The 25,749-nt window shown below is 37.1% G+C and overlaps 1 protein-coding gene across 14 annotated transcripts in view; it reads right to left on the bottom strand.

Moving 5' to 3' along the window:
- FAM172A (family with sequence similarity 172 member A) overlaps positions 1 to 25,749 on the bottom strand; it is a 484,252-nt gene that overhangs the window by 429,773 nt on the left and 28,730 nt on the right. For 10 of the 14 annotated variants that reach the window (XM_043968841.1, XM_043968848.1, XM_043968862.1 and 7 more), the window contains 2 exons: positions 24,483 to 24,606; positions 2,703 to 2,804 (listed from right to left, as the gene is read on the bottom strand). The exons of 1 other annotated variant lie outside the window; for it this stretch is intronic. In XM_043968841.1, the coding sequence (XP_043824776.1) occupies positions 2,703 to 2,804; positions 24,483 to 24,588 (208 nt within the window). In that variant the 5' untranslated portion in view covers positions 24,589 to 24,606. The remainder of the gene's footprint in view (positions 1 to 2,702; positions 2,805 to 24,482; positions 24,607 to 25,749) is intronic. 3 more of the 14 variants (XM_043968907.1, XM_043968896.1, XM_043968915.1) reach the window with 1 other exon arrangement.

Below are 25,749 nucleotides of genomic sequence, written 5' to 3' on the forward strand. Positions count from 1 at the left end.
TTGTCCCCAAATCTAGTATGAAACTGGCATGATCTCAATGATAAGTTTAATCTTTCTCCCCTTTTATTCTATTAATGCTTCAACTAAGGCTTGCTCATTTAGAATCAACCTTTTTCTAAAGTTCCTTTCATTATACTAAAAATAGATATGAAATTCAAGAAAATGTTATATGTTTCTTCAGACAACTTGGGAAAGGTTTTATTGCAAAGCAAGCTTTCACAGAAATCTAGTTATTACCACCCTAAGAAACTTACTCAAGATATACGTTAGTAAAAGGAATTTTAGTCACATAACACTGAGCCAAAACTCCAATAATCAGACGTGCAAGCCAAAGGGTTAGTTGCTTAGCAAGAGCTAAGGTGCATTACTATAAAAATAATGACTAAAAATAAAACCCTCTTCTCAAAGACTGAACATTATAACCCAATGTTTTTTGTCTACCACTATTCAGAAAAAACATAAGAGCATTCAAAAGCTAAAAGGTGATATGGGAAGGAAATGAACAAATTACTTATCATATAAAGGTAGTATGGAAACAATGATGGCCTATAAACTGTAGCTGTCCCTCTAGGTTCTATCTTGAGTTCTGTTCTGTTATGTTCTCCTTTCTATACTAATTCACATGGAGATTTTATCAACTACCTTGGATTCATGTATCATCTCTATGTTTATGAGTCACAGATCTATTTACTCAGTCCTAATCTCTCTTTTGACTTCCAGTCTTGCATCTCCAAGTGCCTATTAAACATCTCAAACTGGATGTCCAATAGACATCTTAAACTCATTTCTAAAACTAAACTCAACACACTTCTACAAAAACTCTCCCTTCCAAACTCTTCTAGTACTTCTAAGAACACCACCACCCTCCTAGTCATCCAGGCTCACAACCTAGGATTCTGGATTCTCTCTCATCCTCTTTAATCTGTTGCCAAATCTTACCTGTTCTACCTTTGTGATATCTCTCATACGTATTCCCTTTTCTCCTCTGACACTATCACCACTGGATTCAAACCCTCATCACCTTACTCCTGGACTAGTGCAATAGTCTTCTGGTTGATCTCTCTGCCTCAAGTCTATCCCCAATCCAATCCATCCTCCACTCAGCCACCAAAATGATCTTCCTAAAGCACGAGTCTGAGACTGTGTCACTTTATTTAATAAACTCCAGTGGCTCCCTAGTAACTCTAAAATAAAACATAAAAAAATCTGTTTAGCTTTTAAAACCCTTTCCTACCTCTCCAGTTTCCTCATGCCCTACTCCTCTCCATATAATCTGAGATCCAGTGAAACTGACCTCTGTGATATTTTCCCCACCTCTTAGATTTAACAGTAGTACTAATCAGTTTATAGACTACAAACGGTGATTTAAATGCTTAGATATTCTTTAGCAGCTTAAGCAAATAATAATGAAGTAAGACAGGTAATGGTAGGAGCAAATGCAAATGCTATATTGTCAGCTTGTCTACTCTATCATACTCCATCACTTACCTAGAATCCATCTATCTGATTTCCAACTGTGGTTATGTATAGCTACCAATCAGCTTAAAGGTCAAATACCTAAAATAGTAACTTCTGAGCTGAAAGGGACCAATCAGAGCTAGGGAGAAGTTGGAAAGTCATGCTTAAAACAATATGGTGGAAATCTCTGATAGTAGAAAACAATTCAGAGGACTAGAGGTTAGAGGGGCATCATCTGAGATGGCAAAGACATATTCCAATAGATGGCTTCCTCTGTTATGAATTTCTAATTTGTCTATGTAAAACTTGCTTTACTTTATTCCATACAAACAAATATATAAAAGATTTTATCTCATCAGACACTGCTACTATGACTCATTACAAACACCATAATAACAATTTATTCTTAAAAGAAATATCGGGGCAACTAGGTGGCACAGTGGATAAAGCACCAGCCCTGGATTCAGGAGGACCTGAGTTCAAATCTGACCTCAGGCACTTGACACTTACTAGCTGTGTGACCCTGGGAAAGTCACTTAACCCCAATTGCCTCACCAAAAAGAAAAAAAATATCAAAAGAAATATCTAAATTGTAAGAACTTCCATAGGTTATCAATTTATTTCAGTAAAGTAATAAATAAATGAGTATTAACATGTTATCTATTTTGAATAGCTACCTAGAGATCTGCTATTAATTTACTGGATCATACCTCATTGCTGGTCTGATTTACTTCCAAAATCTTAAGTGCAGAATTTATTGTAATGTTGATTTCATTAATAAATGTATACTACATTTATATGCTATAAGATGGTGAAGAAATTTAGCACTGTACTTTAAGATGATGTCACTAATAATCTTTGCCAGACACTTAATTTAAAATAGCTTAAGAAACAGTAGCATCTCTCTATATAATCTGATTAGATTGGTCTTCAGAGTGGATATATGAGAACTGAACAGAAAAGGCTGAAAAAAGTTGGATCAAATTCATGACTATCTCTTTAAAAGGCTTAACAATTATAGGAAATTATAACTAAGTACTTTTTAACTTGATTGAAAAAGTCCAATATTGCAAGGATAAACCATTATTTCTAAAAAGAAAGATATATATTCTATCTATCCATTAAAGACAGCAACTAATTGCTTCTTAGCCTATGAAAGGCTAAGATCAAGTCTAGGAGTAACCACTAATATCTGTGACTCTATTAGTATTCTTAAATGAATCCACATAACATACATGACTTACTTTCATTAAAAGCATACTCAAATCCTTCAAGAGTATCAGGAAACTCAAGAGGTGGCTCATCTTTTTTCATCAGTTCATCCAAGTCTATTCTAGACAATAAATCTGGGGGGAAAAAAAAGTAGCATGATTATACACATCTCCATGTTAAACAATAAAGATGATATGTCATATAGTTGGCATTTAGAAGAAAAATGTGCAAAAGAAAAATACCTAATATTTACAAAATATCTCTTGCTTCTAATATATTTAGTTTTACATATGTTGACCATATTTATTAAACTATTATATCTCTAAATTTACAATATAACATGTTACAAAAGAGCACTTATAGAAAAACTTGAAACTAGAAATGTTATGAAAACATGATGAAACATACTCTCCACTTCCAGAGAAAGAACTGATATTATTTGAATACAAACTGAAACGTTTTTTTTTTACTTTCATTTTTTTTTCTTTTGAGTCTTCTTATACAAAATTACCAATATGGAAATGTTTTTCATAACTGCACATGCATAACATATATCTAAATGCTTACCGTCTAAGAAAAGAAGAAGGGGAGGGGAGGGGAGGAGAGGGAAAGAGAGAGGAATAGAATTTGGAACTCAAAACTTTAAATAAAAATGTTTTTTTTTTTTAACCTAAAAAACCTAATAGTGGTTTGCTCCAGACTGGTGGATTCTCAGTATATTAGATGAAACATACCGCTGTGGAGGATTCAGATACCCCTGTGGTGAGTCAGAACAGAATGTGGCTTTGAACAAGATGCCCCAGTGCCTAGAAGGTTCTTCCTCCTCACTGGCTTCTCTCAAAACCCTCAGCTTCCAACAAAATACAATTCAGAGGCCACACTTTTGTGATTTAAACACCAGTGAAGATTCAGTTGAAAAAGAGGTTATTTTAAAATTTAGTAGCGGGGCAGCTAGGTGGCGCAGTGGATAGAGCACCAGCCCTGGATTCTGGAGGACCTGAGTTCAAATCCAGCCTCAGACACTTAACACTTACTAGCTTTGTGACCCTGGGCAAGTCACTTAACCCCAATTGCCTCACTAAAAAAATTTTTTTAAAAATTAAAAACTTAGAAGATAGTAGCAGGGGGCAGCTAGGTGGCGCAGTGGATAAAGAACCGGCCCTGGATTCAGGAGTACCTGAGTTCAAATCCGGACTCAGACACTTGACACTTACTAGCTGTGTGACTCTGGGCAAGTCACTTAACCCCCACTGCCCCGCCAAAAAAAAAAAAAAAAAAGGATAGTAGCAAATAAACATCTTCAAGGAGCAAATATTTAAAAGTAAGAAGCAACAGGGTATAAAGTGTGGGACTTGGAACAGGAAGACCTGAGTTCAAACCCTGCCTCCAACACTTGGTAGCCCAGTAACTCTAGGAAAGTCACCTAACCTCTCTGTACCTCAGTTTCAAGGAGGCTGGACTTGATAACCTCTCAAGTCCTTTCTAATTCTAAATTTAGGATCCTATGGTTCTACCTTGAGTCCTTTCCTGATACTCTCTGTTAATGAGTTCTCCTTCTCTCTTTCTTTCCATAACCTGCATACATATTGTATTGGACCAATATAGACTGAGAACCTAAATAGTGCTTAGTACACAGTAGGTGTTTAATAAATATTGGTTGAGCTGAACTGATGAGAAGATTTGGAATCAGGAAGTGACATGCATTGCCAGAAGGTATGTCCTTATCAATAAAACCACAAAATCCACTGAATACTGAAGCTTTTAAATTTCTTGGTTCATTTGTAAAATATTATAATAGCCTAGATTTCTTTTTCTAAATTTCCAATAAGACATAAACTCCTTAAAGTGAGGATCTTAATTCCAAAGAACCCATGATAAGAAATGCTATCCACCTTCAGAGAGAGAACTGGCGAAGTCTGAGTACGTTTCGAAGCATACTTTTTTCACTTTCTTTATTTTTCTTAGGTTATATGTGTTTTCTTTTACAACACGGTTAATGTGGAAATGTTTTGCATGATTGCACATGTATAATCAATTATTGCTTACCTTCTCAAGGGGTGAAGGACAGGTGGGAAGGATGAAGAGAATTTGGAACCCAAAATTTTAAAAAATGAATGTTTTAAAAAAATTGAATTGGGGCAGCTAGGTGGCACAGTGGATAGAGCACCAGCCCTGGAGTCAGGAGTATCTGAGTTCAAATCCATCCTCAGACATTTGACACTTACTAGCTGTGTGACCCTGGGCAAGTCATTTAACCCCAATTGCCTCACTAAAAATAAAAAAATTAAAAATAAATTGAATTGAATTGAAAATATTTAACAAAATAAATAAAAATATATTTTTTAAAAGATAGAGTCTATTGCCAGCACCAGCACACTTGCACATGATAGGCACTTACTGGATTGAATTAAAACTTAAAAGGCACTGATATCTATGGAAGCATACTCAGGTACCCTTGTTCTATTTTAAGACTACATATTACAAAGTATTAGGACAGTAATTTAGTATGAAGTTCTTGGTCTGATCTGAATTATAACATTCCTTCTTTCATGATTAATTCTAAAACAATGTCCTGCACTGAAACCTTTTTCACATCATTCTTATAAGAAGCCTAACAGTTTCTAAAGGAAGATTGCTCATCCATGAATATTAATGATGATGATAAACATGAATGTAGTCATTTTAAGGTTATCAAAGTACATATACACACATGTGTATGTGTAATATACTGATCCTCATAACAACCCTGCAAGTTAAGTGCTATTATTATTTCCATTTAACAGCTGAGGAAACTGAGGCACACAGAGGTTACATAATTTGCCCAGGGTCACACACTATCTGAGTTATCATTTGAACTTGAACTTTTCTTAGTCTTCCTGACTAAGAAAAGGAAGAAATCTTTAACTGAATTAACAGAAGTATCTTGAGTTCACCTTTGACCAGGCTTAAAGAAGAATCCCTGGAAAGAATAATTTAAAAAGTGAATAGTTTTAGTGACATGAGGCTCAGGACATATTGAGGAATTGAGACCATTAAAGTTTAGCTTGGCCAACACACACCCAAGAAGTAAGGGGAGATAAAATTCTAAAGCAGGAAAGTCAATTGGATGTGGCTACTGCCTTTCTCCAGCACCCAAATAAAAGATCATTTTATTCTAATTAGACGGTGTACAAGAGTGTAATTCTTTACAGAGGAATAACTAAGGACCCCCACCACCTATTTCCCCCATGACATTTGGGAAAGTAATTTTCTAGGCTGTACGGAAAATCAAATGACTACTGTTCTTTGGAAATCCTTTACTTTCCCAATCAAAGGGGTTTTTCAGCTCCCCTTTTAAGAGCTATCTTCCCATTAGAATGCAAACTCCTTGAGGGAAGGAATTGTTTTTCTTTTTGCTTGTATGAGTACCCCCAGTGCTTATCAGTGCTTAATAAATGCTGGTTGACTTGTGGAATTTTGTCTTTGGGAATACTATAAATTGTAACTCAAAAATGGCTGTGACAGACTTTGAAAGGCAGCATGCATAGATGTCCCTTCAGATTTTCGCTCTAAGCAGAGATGTTTAAAATTAGAATAATCTAATTAATAAATATGACTCTGGCAAGCTGTGGACAAAACACAGAACACAGAATTTTTTTCTTCACTTTAAAAAAAAAGCACTTATTAAATGGCTACTATGTGCCAAGTACTGCTGTGGATACAAAGACCAAAGTGAAACAGTCCTCACCCTCAAATAGCTCATATTCTATTGAAAGAGACAGCATAGTCCAAAAAGATATGAAATCATTATCCCCAAACTTATAGTACATTCCTCAAAGGATGGTTCTAAGATTCAAAACACAGAAGAGAACAAAAGAAAGGCCAGAAAGAATGACAGACAAGCAGGACAGGCAGCTTTGAAAGCTACAGGGTGAATTTATTACATAGCTTAAAAGCAAAAGTAAGCTGTACATAATAGAGATCCAAAGTAATACATGTAATCTTTTTTCTGTTCTACTATGTATGTGGAAATGCCCATTTTATTCAGTGTTCATTATGTTCAAAATAAAAAGCAATTAAAAAAAATTTGTTCTTTCCTTGAAACAACCTTATAAAGGGCTAAGTAATCTGCTCCAGACCTGTAATAATAATGACAACAGCTGACCAATTTTAAAGTCTTTTCAAGTTCACAAAGTGTTTATTACATTATCTCTTCTCATCAACTAATTATCTTCAAAACAACAGTTGAAGTAAGTGCCATTATATATCTATTTTACAGAAGAGACATTGTGTCATTTGAGCCTCAGAAAATCTTGTGAGATAGACAAAGAAGGCATAATTGTTTAATCCCCATATTAGAGAAAATTAGGTAAATTGTTCGAGGTCAAATGATTTATTAGTAGCAAATACGGGATTAAAACCAGAAGTCTTCATCTGAGACATCACCAAACACCAAAAAATGGAAACTCAGGAAGGTGCCTATCAATTGGGGAATGGCTGAATATATTATGTTACAGTACCTTTGGTTCCAAAGGTTTGTCATGCCGGGGTGGGAGTGGGGATAAGCTCCCACTCTCTATAAAATACTCCAATGGCGTGTGTCTCAAATAGCCTCTGACAACCAAAGCCCAACTCCTGGCCTTCTCGTGGCAGAACTGTTTCCACTAACAGGAGAAGGGGCGAAGGTGAGTCACTGGTGCCTTAAAACCAGTCGCTTCAGACAGGTGGGGCTCATTAGCCTTGGCAGGCAACCCGCCTAGGGGAAGGAAACCCTGATTTTAAACCTCCCCTGCCTTGCGGCTATACCCATATATGGGAAAAGCTTTGGGAGTTAACCCCGAGGAAAAATCAGGAGTCGGAGTCCCTTAGGCAATTGGATGTTGGACATCACATCCCTCTGGCAACTCCTGCAGCGGCACTGGTGCCTAACTGTATTGGCTCTGCCTCTCCTTTGGATCCACCAATGTCGCGGAGAGGGAAAACCTGCTGCATGGGCAACAGCTTGTTTTCCAATTGATCCGCCCAGGCCAGTGCCCTGGAGAGGACACTCCAGCTACTCCTCATGGGGTAGATACAACACGGGATGCGGCAGTTACCAGTTATAAGTCACTCAGGAGCTGCGGCTCTCGTATCGGACTGCACAGCCACACTGTGGCCTGTGGCTCTTCAAGGAGCTGATCCATGGTCGTCTGCGACTGGTGGAGGCCTGCTACAGTCTATGAATATAATATAATATTATTGTGCCATAAGAAATGACAAATGGGATAGTTTCAGAGAAACCTGGGAAGACTTGTATAAAATGATGCAGAATGAAGCAAGCAAAACAAGGAGAAAAATGTATTAAAGAACAAAACTATAAAGATAACTCTGAATGACTTAAGGATCTATGTAATGCTCAGCTACAGTTCCAGATGATAATGATGCATGCTACCTACCTAGCTAAATATGCAGGATGAGACATGTTTTGGGGCAAGGCCTATGTGGGAATTAATTTAGCTTGACTATGTATATTTATTCAAAGGGATTTGTCTTTTCTTCTTTCAGTGAGCAGGAAGAATGAGAAGAGAAAGAAAATAAGTGCTTGTAAATGGAAAAAAAATTCCATTATTTCCCTGCTGCTGCCAATAATCATGGGGGCAATGCATTATTCATTATTTATCTTGTTTCACTTAATCTACCAACCATTATTTACTGAGTCCCAGTACATGCAAAAAATTGTGTGGGTCAATAATGTGACAGGATTAAGTGGTGGATTTAGACTTAAAAAGATCTGAGTGCAAATCCCACTTCTGAATAGATATGTGACCATACACAAATCATTGTTAAAAAAAACCTCAGTATGTTCATATGAAAAAAAAGAATAATATTACCTACCCTACCTCCCCCTCAAGTAGATACTATAAAGTTCAATTGAGATAATGTAGACAAAGCCTTTTGAAAACCCTAAACCATTATATAGATGTCTGCTATTATTAGGCACAGTATGGAATTCAATTCAACAAATACTTTATTAAGCACCATTTATGTGCCCAGCATAAATGAAAACATACAAATTTAGATAAGGCATTATCTTGGTTCTGGCAGAACTTATAATCTAATGGGGGTATATAATATATGCAAAGATGCAAAATAATGTGATAATTGCAGTAGAAAGGTCGAGTGAACTACTGGTTAGTTGAAGAACCCAGAAGGAAAATATAATATGAACTAGAGCACCAGAAAAAAATTCATGTAAGAAACAGATTTAAATTACAATCAAATGATTATACAATCATAGATCTAGAAAAGGAAGGATTATCAGGGGCCATTATTTTAGAGATGACTGAGGCTCAAGGGATAAATGACTTGCCTTTGGTTACACAAATAGTAAATATCAGAGCCAGACTGGAACCTACTGACTTCATCCAGTGATCTACACCACTTGCCTCCTATTTTGGTTTTTAAAAGAAGAGGAAAAGGATATATTCAGTAGAGAAAGGGGATGAGGGAAGACATTCCAGGGATAATGAACATCATAAGCAACAATACAGACATGATGAAGCCCAGGGCTTGTTTGGGGAAAAGAATTTGTCTAGGCCAAGAGTACACAACTGGATAGTCATCATATGAATGTCAGTCAGCTGGAATTGAAAGCCAGCACCAGATTAGGGGGAAGCAGAAGGAACTTGAATGTCTAGCAAAAAGTGCTGTTTCACTCATAAGATATGAGCCAGACAGAGACACAGGGGTAGACTGAGACACAGACAGAGATACATACTTAGATATGTGTTACTCTGGAAGTGATATAAAGGATATGTTAGGAAAAATAAAATAGAGGTGGAAAGGAAGACTTGGTAATTGATTGTAAATGAGAGATGACAAGGCAAATAAGAACCATGATTATCAAACTTAGAATTGGTGAAAGTGGTGCCACTGAGAGAAATCTGAAGTGTGAAAGGGCAAGGTATAAAGGAAAAAATAACAAGCTTGGTCTTGAAAACTGAACTTGAGATGCCTGTGGAATATGTAGGTTAAAATGTCCTATAGGCAACTAGAGATATGGGGATCTGCTCTCTACTTTCAGAGAGAACAAAGAGCTGAGGGCTGAAACATAGGGAATACTATCTGAATCTGCAGAAAGAAGAGAAACCAAAGAAGGAGAGAGAAAAGACAAAGAAGTAGAAGGAAACCTAGGGGAATGCAATGTCAGGAAGACAAGGATATAAAAGGTTGATCAACATTGTCAGATGCTAAAGATAATCAAGATTTTCATTGTTAGGTCATTAGGGTTCTTAGAGCAGTTTCTGCAGAGTGGTTGGGGGCAGAAACCAGACCACAAAAGTAAAGATGAAAATGAATGGTAAGAAAACTATTCTCATTAGCACATATAGGTAAGTGTTATGTAACCAAAAGCATTCATTTCAAACTATAAAGTACTATTAGGAAAAAAGTGATCTCAAATCAACTGAAAAAGAAATAATATTCAGCCAACAAATGCCTCCTGTAGCATGGCTGGGGAAAAGTCAATGGCATATTCAAAATGGAAATGACATAATAATCAAACAATTAAAGAAAACTGAAGTGAAAATGTAATCTATCCAACAGTTGGGGAGTTGCAGGAATTGGCAGAAAAAGCAAGTGAGAACATATTAATGTTTCTATATTAATACAAGAAGGATTTAAAAAAAAAAAAAGATGGATGGCTTGGAATGCCTGACAAAATGAGGACTCATGTTAGAAACTTGACAGGATAATAGCCAGTAAGTCAAGACTGACTAAGGACAAGCAGACTGCAACAGAAGGTTCAGCATAAAACAGTAAGAGAATTTTTCTTTTAAATCAATCAATAAACATAAAAGCACCTATCATGTGTCAGAAACTGTACTAAGACCCAAAATACAAAGACAAATGATAAAGAGTTTCTTTCCTCAATTAGTTTACATTCTATTGAAATAAGCATGTACATACATAGGCATATAAAAAATAGAGATCAGGTGAATGGTGAGAAGGGCATCAGAAGTTTGGGAAATCAGGAAAAGTCTCAAGTGAAAGATGGAACTTGAGCTGAGTTTAAAAGGAAATCAGGGATTCTAAGAGGAGGAAATGAGGGAGTTAGAGGATGGCCACTCATTGGAATACTATGCATGAGTCACAATAAGGCCAGTATGGCTGGACTATAGATTGTATGACTGAGAGGCTGGAGAGATAAAAAGGGGTCAGGTTATGAAGGAATGCCAAATGCAGAGTTTAATAAATTCTTCTAGAGATAAGAGGGAGTCACTGAAGTTTATTGAAAAGAGGAGTGGCATGGTCAGATCCTGACTTTAGGAAAATCACTCTAGAACCAATATAGAAGACAGACTGAAGTGAAGACGTGGATCACGGAGGCCAATAAAAAGATAAATGTTACAGTCCAGGTCAGAAGTTATGAAGGCCTGAAATATAATTGTGGCTACATGAGTGGAGAGACAAGGACAGACAGAAAAGATCCATGGAGAATCCCAAACTTATATAAGTAAATTCTCAAAAATAAGCAATTAAAATTGGTAGGACAGGAAAGCTTCAGACAAAAGAGCTTTTTATGTTTTGGACTAGATTACCTCTGAAGACCCTTTCAACTCAGAAATTTTGTGATTCTTAGAAGAATAAATGGAATCTAAACTATTCTCACTATCTTATGAATGAATCAGTGAAACAAAGCTCTATTAACATATTAAAAGAAATTCTATATTTTCCAGCCAAGATGACTGCATGATGAGGGGGCAGACAGCTGTGCTACCTTATACCTAATTCCATTGAAAACCTAAAAAATGATACCAGACCAAATAATAAAAAATCCAAAGAATCCAATAAGACTCTGTAGTCAGTGATTTTTTTTCCAACCCAGAAGTGCACAAAAATTCAGCCATAAGCCCATAAACAATCAGAAAGAGGGCCAGCAAAACAAATGTCCCCACTCAGGCAAACCAGATAGTAGCTTCACAGTAGATATCTATAGTCTGCAAAGCATGAGCTGGTAAATCTTTAAAAAATTACTCTCTTAAAAAAAAATACACAGTCTAGATAATAAACAAAACAATAAATCAAGCCCTGATTTATAGTGTTTGCCAATTCCTGAGGTGTAAATGCTTACACTGAAAATTTGCTGCGAACTGGTTCAAGCTGGCTCCAGCACACCCCTGCCTGCAAGAGTCTGTTATCTAGACACAGTAAGAGCAGAGGGCTCACCCCCAAAAAAGACCAGAGTGAGTAGAAAATTACTAGAAACCTTAGGAGCCACCAAGAACAGAGTAACCAATGTGAGTATGTCAGCACTTGCATTGGAACACCCCAGGTTTCCAAGGTTCTTACTATTCTACCTTCCCTAAGAATACCATATAGGACCCAGAATACCTAGTACTCAAACTCAAAAGTGGATGACGATGGGAGGATTTAAGAATGAAGGGGAGGGCAGGATCTCTGCTGATAAATAAGTCAGAACAGATATCTAAGGTACACAGGGCAACACCAAGGGTAGAACACTGCACCTAAAAGGAGAAAAGAGGACAGACAGAACTGGCCATGGCACAGTTCTCCAATTCAAGAACTAAGACTGGAAAAATGAGTAAACCAAAGAAACAATCACCACTATAACAATTGCAGAGATTCAAAGGAAGGAAAAATGAATTTTCCGCAAGGACTATATGAATACCTAAGAAAAATGAAACAAGATTTTTTTTTTTAGTGAGGCAATTGGGGTTAAGTGACTTGCCGAGGTTCACACAGCTAGTAAGTGTTAAGTGTCTGAGGCCAGATTTGAACTCAGGTACTCCTGACTCCAGGGCCGGTGCTCTATCCGCTGAGCCACCTAGCTGCCCCACAAGATTTTTTTTAATGAAATAAATGTTCTAGAGGAAAGAAATGGAAAGAAAATAAATACCTTAAAACAAGAAATGGTAAGCCTTACTGAAGTAACAAACTCCCTGAAAATGATAACAGACCAAAGAGAAATCAATGGCTCCATGCCACAGCATGCCTTATGCAAACAAAATCAAGAGGAAGGAAGGAAGAGAGGGGAAGAGAGAAAAATGAAAGGTATATGCTATCTAACCCAACAGACCTGGAAGTCATATCAAGGAAAAATAATCATCAGACTCCCTAAGATTCATGATTTCTTTAAAAAGCCTATACATTATATTTCAAGAAACCATAAAGGAAAATTGTCCAAACCCTATTTTAATCGGAAGTAAAAGTAAAGATGGAAAAAATCCACATATCACCTCCTAAACAGAACACAAAAAGTAAAGTGTCAAAAATGTTATAGCCTAAATCCAGAGCTTCCATGTAAAAGAAAAAATATATATATTGCCAGAAGTCAGGGGGAAAAAAAGAGTCCAAGTACCAGATGAAGATCACACAAGACCTAGAAGCTTCAACTTTCAATGAGAGGAAAGCCTGGAATACAATATTCTAAAAGGCAAAATATATGGACTGACCACCAAGGAAAAACTTAGCCTGCAAAGCAAGTAAAATCCCATAGGGTGAAAAATGAACTTTTAATGGAATACAGAACTCACAAGCATTCCTGATAAAAAGGGCAGAACTGAGTACGAATTTGAAAATGTAAATACATAACAGTTGTTTGAGCAAAAAGAAGAGGCTATATAATGATGAAAGGCTAACATTCTAATTAGATAGAAGAAATGAATGCCTCTTCAGAACCTTTATGTCTTCATAGGCAGCTAGGTGGCAGTGTACAGTGCTAAACCCAGAAGGAGGAAAACAAGTTCAAATCCTGCCTCAGAAACCTACTAAGTATGTGATATGAGTAAATCATTTAACTGTCTATTTCAGTTGCCTCATCTGTAAAGGGAATAATAATAGTACTTACCTCCCAGGATTGCTATGAGGGTAAAATTAGATATTTTTTTAAATGCTTTATAAACCTTAGAGCACTATATAAATGCTCTTATTTTGTTTTGTTTTAGGGAGGCAATTGGGGTTAAATAACTTGCCCAGTGTCACACGGCTAGTAAGTGTCTAGAGCTAGATTTGAACTCTGGTCCTCCTGACTCCAGGGCCAGTGCTGGATCCACTATGCCATCTAGCTATCCCAATGATCTATTATTATTATTATTATTATTATTATTATTATTATTATTATTATTATTATTTTACTGTTATTATTCAATGGGTAATGAGACAGTTAAATAAGAAAAAATAAGAACCCAAGGGTGGATTGGTTCTAAGAGTTTTAACAGGGAAGGGATGTTTTTTTAATTTTAAAGAGAAGGAATGGTAAATGGAATATACTAGAGTAGAAAGGGGAAAGGACATAGATCTTACTATTTTTCATAACTGGGTACATGAAAAGAATATTCAGCAAATATTTGATGGGATTGGGAGGAGTGGGCATCCAACGAATCTCACTCTTATCTGAATTGGACCAGGAAAAGTAGGGATTACAACAATGTAAATGGAAAAAAATAGTAAAATGAAACTGAACACTGTATAATCAGAATAATCTATATGACCCCCAGAAAAGATATGAGATTTGTATCACCTTCTTTTGGGTAGAAAGGTGGAAGACAATGGGTGTGAAATGTTGTTTATGCTGTTACACCTGGTTGTTGTCTGCTGGTGTGGCCCAATTGTTTGTTTTATATTGTGGGTTTTTTAGATCTGCTTGAAGAAAAAGGTCATTGGGAGGAGAAAGGGAAATACTGCATTTGAAAATCAATGTGATATAAGAGAAAAGGTACTTTTAAAAATTCTAAAAAGAAAAATAATGTATAAGAAAAAGCATATAAAATAAGGATTTCTTCTGGTCCCTGTCCACATGACCATTTCCTTAAACAAAGGTGATACAGGCTAGTGAGATTAGGTGCCTCACTCAGGGGAGAACGTAGTAGACAAAATCTCTAACCAAATATGTATGACCTCAGGCCTGATTCTGAGCTTCTACCATACCAACTCCCTTGCTTAGACTTCTCTTACCCACTTACGATTCTATAATTGGGATACTCAAAAGACAGCTGAAGTGTATTTACCCCAGAATGGAAAATTCACACCGATTTGTTTAAATATAAAATCCTACAGTCCCCTAATATCTGTGGGTTATCCAGAATTACTGGCTAGGATTCAGCTTCCAGCTTCACTATCCCAAATAAAGCTAATGTGGGAATTTTACATGGCAGAGAGGAGGGGCACACGTGTCTTCCTGTACATTTCTGATATAAATGAGTATGTCGCGGGCAGCTAAATGGCACAGTGGATAAAGCACTGGCCTTGAATTCAGGAGGACCTGAGTTCAAATCCAGCCTCAGACACTTGACACTTAACTAGCTGTGTGACCCTGGGCAAGTCACTTAACCCTCATTGCCCTGGAAAAAAAAAAAAGAAATGAGTATGTCCACATGGTTTATACAGTAATCAGAAAACCCTGTGATAAGAATGATTTAGTGTGAGGCTTTGTGTGCTGTAAAACCCCATACCTAACAAAGAGGAGAACTGATTGTGTGTTATTTGCATTCTAGGAAGGAGAATAATGAGAATAATAAATAGCTAACAAACATATAGTGCTTACTATGTGCCAGGCACTCTGCTTTACAATTATTATCCCATTTGATCCTCATAACAACCCTGGGAGGTAGGTACTATTATTATCCCCATTTTACAGATGAGGAAACTGTGACTTGATCACAGTCACACAGCTATTAAGTGTCTGTGGCCACATTTGAACTCCGGTCTTCCTGACTCCAGAAACAGAGCTCAGTGCACTATGGTGCCACCTCGATGCCTATTTGAACAGAAAAAATGCTCTTCAATAGCTCTCAATCCTTAACCCCTCAATGGCTCCAACCACTTATACACTTGAATATTCATTTAAAAGAAAAAAACAAAACCACACATACACACACACTCACAAAGATCCAAGTAATAGAAAAAATTTTAGACTGGGAAACAAAAACCTAAATTAAAATCCCAATTCTGTCCCAAACTAGGTAGACAACTTCAGGACAAATTACTTAACTTCTGTGGGGACTCAATTTCCTCATCCTTAAAATAAAGGGAATTGGGGGCAGCCAGGTGGTACAGTGGCTAGAGCACTGGCCCTGAAGTCAGGAGGACCTGAGTTCAAATCCAGCCTCAGACACTTGACACTTACTAGCTGTGTGACCCTGGGCAAGTCACTTAACCCCAATTGCCTCACCAAAAAAAAAAAAATTTAAAATAAATAAAGGGAATTGGACTGGGTGATCTCTAATTTCTTTCCAGCTATATGACTCTCAGAGCTACAAAAATAAAAGCAGAAGGTAGAAAGATGAGGAGGTGAGGGAATACACATACACACACATATGCATATACAAACATATATACACACACAATGCCTCTACCTTTTTGATTTTAAGACATTTCTTTTCTATTTTAATGTATATAAGTTTAGCAATCATCACTAAAAGTATTCATTACTGTGGAAACAGATTCAGAATAGAGTCTAAGTTAAAGAGGATCACCTGTCAACCGTAGAGCCCCGCTCATAATCCTGTTTTCAAATAACACTGAAATGATCACCAAGTCCCACAACATTGCAGAGCCTCCCAAAAGGTTTCTATAAGCACTCAAAGGAATCTGGCCTGACCATTCAGATGGAAAAGAACAAATGGATTAAGAATTTCTATTGCTCAGATTACAAAATGCAGTTGAGCTTGACCACCAGTATATGTATCAAGTGTGTCCATCTGTAGAATCTGTATGGGGGGGGGGGTGAGAGAAAGACAGAGAGAGAGAATATAGTACTTAGGGAATATGAATTGAGTCCAGAATTGAATAAACGGAAGGGAAGACCCCTCCCTGCCAAACTTCTCATGTAAGCAAATGCTCAACTTTTTAATACAAAATTCTACCAAAAATGGAATATAAAACTCTCTGAATTAACACTGACAATCACACAGAAGGCAATGGAGAGGTACATGGCATAGGCAAATAGGCTGCAACATATAACCAATGAGGAATGTCTTCAATGAAGAACAGAAATAAAGGATGTCATCAAGAAATTCTATAATGAGAAGAGATCAAGATGACAGCTGAGCCAGAATGCTCCATGGGTAAACTGAGGATGTCAGGAAAAAAAATTACTGAATACTACTAGCATGCTGAGTAGACCCCCTGTCTTGAACTTATGGGATGATATGGACAAAAGTAGTAAAGGACAGGCAGAGACAGTTATGTTATAATCTACATCATTAGAGGAAACTTTCCAATATTTATGATGTTAGATCTATTTAAGTATTTTCATTTCCAACAAAATTTCATTACAACAAAACAATCTAGAAATTAAATAGCACTAAGGCCTACTTACACCACTCACTGCTCAAAGATCTGCTCTCTAAATCCAAGCATCTCAGATTGGCTCTCCACAATCTAACTAAAGTCTACCAACTCAGTTCCCCTAACATACACACTATACATTAATCAAGCAAGACTAATTACTGTTACTTAAATACATCCACTTGACCTTGGAATGTCCTCCTCCCCTTCTCTACCTATTAACATCCTGCAGATCCTCCTTTACGATTTTCAGTTCAAACAGCACGACTTCTACCAAGCCTTTCAGATGAAAGTGCTCCCTCCTTTCCCTGATTTCAAAATATTTTGTACTCCCTCTTCTGTACTGGAATTTGTATTGGATTTATCTATGTACATGAGAGACAGTGAGGTGTGATAGAAATATCACTGGATCTAACATCAGATAATATATGTTATTCTAAGAATGCAGAGAGAGAAAAAGTGTAAATATGAGTTTGAAACCATGCTCTGCTGCTTATTACCTGTGAGAATGTGTAAAAATTCTTGACTTCAGCTTCCTAATACACATGACCTGCACTGTGATCTCTAAGATCCAACTTTAAATCTATTATCCTATGATTTTTTTTTATCTGTCTTTCCTTTCCCTTCTTCTGCTCTTCCTATCCTGGAAAGACCAGAACCCATCCCAGTTATTTGAAGGCTCAACTGCTCAACCAGCTTAGAGGAGATGCTAATCAACAACTCTATTTCTTCTAGTGTGATTGAAGATTGGCCCTGTCTCTACTTATTCCAGACCTCTATAAATCTGATCTCCTGATAGAAACCAAAGACAGTACTTGTTATCTATCCTATGGAACCCTTAGCATATCTGGGTCTTTCTATCCACCCTGTAGCTGAACTTTATTTTATATGCCATTTCTCCAATTAAAGTGTTTTCCTTGAAAAACTATCTACTTTTATGTGTATTCCCAGCATTTAGCATAGTACTTAACACACAGTAAGTTTAGTGAATGCTTTTTCATTCATTCATTCAACCATCATCCACACTGGACAAGTAAGCTCCTTTGGGGCAAAAGACAATGTCATATTTATATTTATAACTCCCCCCAATCCTAGCACAGAGCATTGCACATAGAAAAAGATTACTAAATGTTTGTTGATGAATGAATGTTTTTCACCATAAAGGAATTTTATCTACAATACAGCTATTGAATAGAACACCTCACCCAGTAATCAGACCCATCTGAAAACATAAAACATGATTAGTTATGATACACTGATTTCCAAAGCTAACAAGCACATGGCTGTTTATTTCTTCCCAGGTAAAAAGACTATAGTTTAAGTAAGCTGAAATCCATCAAATATCTGGCCTATAGTCTCACGAAGAAAAGATTAGTAAGCTTTTCCACTCAATTATGCATTTTTCTGTCACAAATAACTGCCACACACAGGACAAGTAAGCCAGTCTACGAGAAGCAACAAGGCATCCTTGAGGAAGACGAAACAGGCAGCTTGTGCCAGACAACTCAAACCAGCATCACAATATTGAACACCATGTCCCTTCAAACCCTAGAGGAGATATCCCAAAATCCTGAACCTAAGAGCATTTGGTAACTTTCTTTTTAAATGGACCTTAGCACCTAGTTATCAAAATTAATTAGCTGTTTCTTCTCTCTTGAGACCCAAGAAGCCTAGCTCCTGGAGGAAGGTAGAAAGATGTAGTAATAACCTTTAAAAAAAAATAAGGCAGATATGACTATGGGGAAAAGGAATATAACCAATCCTCATGCTACCCCAACCTAAACCATCTAAGTAGCATGTTAAAATTGTAGAGGAGGGGGCAGCTAGGTAGTGCAATGGATAAAGCACTGGCCCTGGATTCAGGAGGACCTGAGTTCAAATACAGCCTCAGACACTTGATACTTGCTAGCTGTGTGACCCTGGACAAGTCACTTAACCCTCATTGCCCCGCAAAAAAAAAAAAAATTTAATTTAAATAAAATAAATAAAATAAAATTGTAGAGGAACAGCTACTCCAACAGCTAAGTCTTACCAAGGAGGAAATTAAGACCCCAAGGAGGGTAGTGGCCTGCCCACGATCATATAAAAAACACTAATACTACTAGATTTCACAGTTTCAACAGAATGTCAGAGCTGGACAGATCCTTAGAGATCACGTTGATTAACACCCTCCTTTTAGTCAGAAAAAAAACAGTAAGAGAAGGAGCTAGAACCCAATTCTCTTGATTTCCAGTCCGATGTTCTTTCAGCCAGATTGTTCACATTTGGTCTTCCTCAAGCACTTCTACAGCAAAATCAATTATCTAAACAAAAGCTATTGATTCAGGGGGAAAAAAATCTTTTCAGCAAGTATCTTTGAGTAACTTTACTGTTTTGTTTTAAGGAAGGGTTCTATGATAGGGAAATAAAAATTGATAGCAATATTTTAAAACAGAGCATCTATAAACATTTCCCTAAATATAAATATTTTAATTATACAACTTAGATAATTATATTTATTTAAATAAATTATTTAAAAATTTTAAATGCTCAAAATTGCTAATAAGTATAAATTAAAATCTCTGATATATAGTCTCATACTCATTAAATGAATAAAATATTTAAAGAAATATTTAATGATGACTATGATGCACAAAAACATCATGGTGATACATTTTAGAAAACAATATGGAATTATGTAAGAAAAGTCACAAAACTGTTCATCACCTGTGACCCAGTAATCCTACTACCAGATTTATACCCCAAGCAGGTTACTGACATAAGATCTATCTAAAAAATATGCATAGTGGCACTACTTCTAAAATAAAAAGTCTGAAACAAATCAAAATATACAATGATTGGGAAATGATAAATGAACATAAATGGAATAGTACTGCACCATAGAAAATGACAAATATGTAAAATGATGAAGAATGAACAAAGTAGAACAAAAGAAAAATTACTACAACTATATAAATAAAAATCACTTCAAATGGCAAAAAAACTCAGATCAAAAACCTGAGACAACATTGTTACTAACATATAATACAACATATACCTGTCCTTTTTAAAAGCAAAGAAAACTTATAACACATAAGGTTGTATAACAGATCAGTCAAACGTATACTTTTATGCTGTTTTCCTTCTTTGGCATACTATACATTGAAGTGGATTTAATTTGTATGTTGGAGTTAGTGGTAGGAGCAATATCTCACCAAGGCTTTGCCCCACGCAGGTTAAGCTAGTTTTTCCTTAAAAGGTATTGAACCTGGGGGCAGCTTGTTGGCACAGTGGATAAAGCACTAGCCCTGGATTCAGGAGGACCTGAATTCCAATCTGACCTTGACACTAGCTGTGTGACCCTGGGCAAATCACTTAACCCTCACTGCCCCACCAAAAAAAAAGGTGTTGAAACTGTAGTTGAGATTTAACTGGTTCAAGGGACTAAGGCTTCTTGGTTTCCTGGGCACAATAAACTACAAGGTGTTCGCCTCAGTTCTGATTCTTGAATGGCAGACGAACTTGAAGCTTGGGGGTTCCACTCAAGTAAATCAATGTGGGGTCCTGGATGACTATACTTAAATCTCCTTCTGTTAACTGTCAAGAGTTTTAGGGAGTATTTCATTTCATTCCAGTATCAAACCAACCTGATCAACCCTGACCTAACAACAAGGTTTTATATGATAGGTAAAAACAAAATTCTCAATTTAAAAAACTTACGGTTGCAAAATTTTATAAGAGGGAATTATAGCAAAATCCAGTCATTAGGCAGAAAAGGCCCAGTAAAATCAATAACCCAGAGCAAGCCTTGAGCCAAATTAAAAATATACCTAATGAAGAAATCCAAATAAAAAAGACCAAGACCTGCTAACTGCCAGAGTAAAAGAGGCTATAATTCAATTTACCTTAACAGGATTTTAAGATACCAAGCACTATGACAGGTGCTAGGAATAAAAAGATGAAAATTAATAGTGATTGCCCTCAAAGAGCATACATAGTACAGAGGGGATCAAGATAGACTCAGTTGGGGCAGCTAGGTGACCCAGTGGAGAGAGCACCAGCCCTGGAGTCAGGAGTACCTGAGTTCAAATCCAGCCTCAGACACTCGGCACTTACTAGCTGTGTGACCCTGGGCAAGTCACTTAACCCTCATTGCCCTGCAAAAAATAAAAAATGCCTGGAACATGGTAGGTGCTTAATAAATGTTTGTTGATTGATTAAATAAGCTATTAGTCAAGAAAGAGATATAAAAGGTTCCTAAGGACATCATCTCATGTGCTCCTGTAAACAAAATGATAAAATTCATAAATGTTACTGAATCAGACATCAGGAACAAAAGAAAACCTCAGACTATCTCTGAACCAAACCATAGTTAATCTACATCAAGAATAAGGCATGCAGTTCAAGTTGCTGAAAATCAAGAAGAGCCAGGGAAAAACAACTAAAGGGAGAAAGGCAAGGCACAGAATGGGGGGGGGGGGGGGAAGAAGGGGAAAAGAGGGACAACTGGAGACTGGACCTTTGATTTCATCTATGTAGGGAGTTCCCAGGTGAAGAGACTCCCTCTACCAATACAGCTCAGCACATTCTCTGAAACTGAGTGATCTAAAGAGGAAGTGTCAAACTCTCCCTAGTGCCCCAAAACTAGATTAAAATGCAACTGGGAGGGGCAGCTAGGTGGTGCAGTGGATAAAGCACTGGCTCTGGATTCGGGAGGACCTGAGTTCAAATCTGGCCTCAGACATGATACATACTAGGTGTGTGACCCTGGGCAAGTCACTTAACCCTCAGTGCCCCACCAAAAGAAAAAAGAAAAAAGAAACAAAACAAAACAAAAAATGCAATTGGGAAATGTTTAACAAAATTTTTAAAAATACAATAAAATACATAATGCTCATTTGTGGTTTTCTAAGACAAGATGCTGCCCCCTGGGCCTCTTTCTATCTGAGGTTGGCACCAGTAGCCTAGAGCACTGAGAGGTGATTTGCCCAGGGTTGAGTAGCCATGGGCTCTGTCCCAGGTACTGGACACTACTTGTCCTAGCTTCCAGGCCAGCTTTACATCCATAAGGGATACAGTATGAGGAACTAGAGACGGGAAGACCTTCTTTTGTGAACAACCTAAAAAAGCACTAGATGCAACCTAAAGAGGATGGTGCTAGAGGTTAGAAAAATCATGGGCAGAGAAGAGACAGGATGAACCCAAATTCATTCACTTACTTCCAGAATGCTGGATGTGGTAGGCATAACTTAAAGCTTGAAAGAGGTAGTTTTAGAACAAAGAAATGTGGTATGGGGTGAGAGGCATGACAATATGACCAAAAGACACTCTGGATTGAGAGTAAGCACCTGGATAAAAGAAAGATAATGCCACCTGACACTTAAGGTGAATAATCATTTGATATACATGTCATTTGATCCTCACAAAAACCTATTAAGTACTATATTATTAGTAGGTACTATATTATTAGCTCACTTTTACCTTCAGCAAAACCAAGGCTCAAGGAAGTTAAAATAATTTGCTCATGTTCACACAGCTAATAAGTGAAGGAGGCAGGAGTCAAAGTTGGGTCTCTCCTGACTTTAAGTTCTGTGCTTTTGCCATTAGGCCACAGAGATTTTAGTAGCTATGCACTTACCATTCAGGAATCACAGGCAATACACTATAATTCTCTGGGCTTATTTCCTCATCTAACAATAATAATAACAGCCACTATTTATATAGTGCTTTAAGGTTTGTAAAGAACTTTACAAGTTATCTCACTTGATCCTCACAATAACGCTGAAAGGTAGGTACTATATTAACCCCATTTTACAGATGAGAAAACTGAGGCAAAAGGGAAAGAACTAAGCATCTATAGAACACCTACTGGGAGCCACTTTTACAAATACTACCTCAGCTAATCCTCACAAAAACCCTGTGAGGGAAGTGTCATCATTATGCCCATTTTATAGTTGATGAAACTGAGGCACAGAGATTGTGATTTGTCCAGAGTCCTAAAGTTAGTAAGAGTCTGAGGCAGGATTAGAAATTGATCTTTCTAACTCCAAGTCCAGCCCTCTATTTACTGTGCCACCTAACTAACTCATCTACAGAATGAGGAAATAATACTTACACTATCTACTTCATGGTGGTGTTCTGGGGATCAAATGAGATAAAACACTCAAAGAGCTATGTGTTTGGAAAGAACCCTATAAATGAGATTTATTATTTATTACTTAACCTAGCTAACATAAAGAACTAAGAATCCCAAAAGATCCAACAAGCTGAAAAAAAACACACGGTACTTTCAAGAAAGTTTTATATATGTAATTTCACAGATCCACAATGAGATATTCTGGGTTTTTTCCATTTTGGCGTGCTCAAGTCTTTCCACAAGAAGTTTTCAATTTCACTATGGGACACAGAATACTAGACCAAATTGTCCATTAGTCTGACCCCACCCCCCCAAAAAAAATTTTGGGAACTTTGTACAAGGAATCAAAAAAAAAAAACCTGGACTTTAGTCCCAGCTATGTCACTCAGGGTAAGTCATTCATCCTACACAGACTTCAATTTCCTCATGCATTTGAGGAAACTACAATAACAACAACAAAAACACCTTAAAAGTAACAAAATATTGAATTTGGTGACCCCTAAGTTCTCTTCCAGCTCTGAAATAGCATATCCTATGATCTATTTAGGACCTATTATGCTTAAGGCATTAATAGAGTAAAAGGATCACAGTAGCTTCCCCACCCATTAAGTGAAGAAGCCATAGAAGCCCACATCACCTCAGTCACTAGCCAGAATGAAAGGCCCTTTTCACCAGAGGGGAATCTGAATATCAACTAGCCCCAATTTCTCAGGCATTTCCCCTAGCATGCAGCAGTACCAGTTCTAGAAATATAACCTTCATACCAGGTGCAAGCTCCCTGTTCCCTCCCCACAATGTCTGTTCCTGATTAACTCTGATAAAAAAACTATGAAAACCCACCAGGATGTTTGGCATCCCCCTACAGCCACTCCTGGATTTGACCTGTTTTCACGCTCCTTGTGAAATCCACCCCTTTAGGAGTCATTTCTCTCTGCTACCTCCTGTTGTCTTGTGGCTCTCTACCTTCCCACCCCTCCAGTTTTCTCCTTCATAAGCATTAGCCATACACCAGGCACTGGGACCAACAGTCTTGGCAGCCGCCCCTACTTCCCAAGGCATGGCTTAGGACTAATAGGCTGGGGACAGAAATCTCTGTCGCAGTAGGAACAGGCATCCTCCATTCTCCCAAACAGGAAGACTGTGATGAGGGAGTTATCCTGAACCATGTGGCCCATGAGGTCTTCCCTCTGGCAAGATAAGTGGCGCATAAGGGAGACTGCCACCCTCTCCATGTATTGTCCTGGAATCCCAAACTTCAAATTATACTAAAATGTTATGAATAACACAAAAAGTACAGGCATTTGTATTTTTTAGGAAAGAACTGAAATGAGTCAGAAAAGTCATCAAAATATTTAAATCTAGAATGTTTCCTATACCTTTGTAAACATGCCTTAAATCACTTGTAAAAATAGCAAAAACAAATGTATACCTTTTAATGCTGTAGTTTTTTCTTTTTCATCTGGACCTCCCTGCTGGAGTTGTGCCATGTTTATCCAAAGTGTCAACCAAATTAAAGAAATGATGGAAATGGACATCAATTCTCAGAAGAGAGTCTAGAATGAACCAAAGTAATAAATTAGCCAATTTTAAATGTTCATTTTGGTTTCTCATATCATTTGATGTCAAATTTTTGGAAATGTTTAAGAATTCTAAACAAAATTTAGAATTCATTTGTTAAATAAAACAAATAATAACTTCTAAATTTTTACATAAAACAGAAATTATAAATGTTTATTGCCCTATTTATAAAGTCACAACTAAGTAAATTTCTTCCCCATTTTATTGCCCTATATTAAACCAAACAAGAAGCATTTATTAAGCACTCACTGTGTGCCAGGGACTGTGCTAGGCCATTGTGAAAATAAAGATAAAAATGAAAGTGTTTGCCCTCAAAGACTTGTTTACTTTCCATTGGGAAAGAAAACAAATACACATTAAAGTAATATTTAAATACACACATACCCATATAAAAATTGGGTAATTTGGAGAGGAGGCACTAGAAACTGGAGGGAAGGGCAAGAATGCCTCTTCTAGGAGATGGCATTTAATTTGTGCTTTAAAGGAAAATAAAGATTCTAAGAGGTAGTGATGAGGGGGAAGCAGATTCTGAACATGGAGAACAGCCTGTTCAAAGTCCCTGAGAATGGAGATGGAGATTAAGTATAAGTATAAATATTAAGTATAAGGACCAGCAAAAAAGATCAATCTGGCCATACTGGAGTGCGTATGAAGAAAAACCATGTAGAATAAGCCTAAAAAGGTAGGTTGGAACCAGCTTATGTAAGGCTTTAAAAGTCACAAGTATTTGCATTTGATCCTCAAAGCAAAAAGAAGCCACTGAAGTTTTGAAAGGCCATATGAACCACCTATATAACTGACCTTCAAAATAGAACTGTACACTACTAGTCAAGTTACAGCTGAGCCTCACTCCCCTAAGCTACTCTCCAATAAAGATGGGAAAAGGATGCTAGCTGAAATAATGACCAATAAAACAAAGAAAAAAAAACACCAGTAAGCTACTCCATCCAGTCTAGGACAGCAGAAGAGGCCACTCCCAGGCCTGCCTCCTCACAGGTTGCTGCCCAGGCATCTAAGAGGGATAAAGGAAGGGATAGGGAAAAGGAAAGAGGGGCAGTGTTAAGACAGAGGGGAGAGCTGAGGAAGAAGAACAAATATCAGCTACATGGCAGAGTGGG

This window comes from Dromiciops gliroides, chromosome 1 (assembly GCF_019393635.1).
Source record: "Dromiciops gliroides isolate mDroGli1 chromosome 1, mDroGli1.pri, whole genome shotgun sequence".
In the NCBI taxonomy this organism is placed as follows: Eukaryota; Metazoa; Chordata; class Mammalia; order Microbiotheria; family Microbiotheriidae; genus Dromiciops; species Dromiciops gliroides.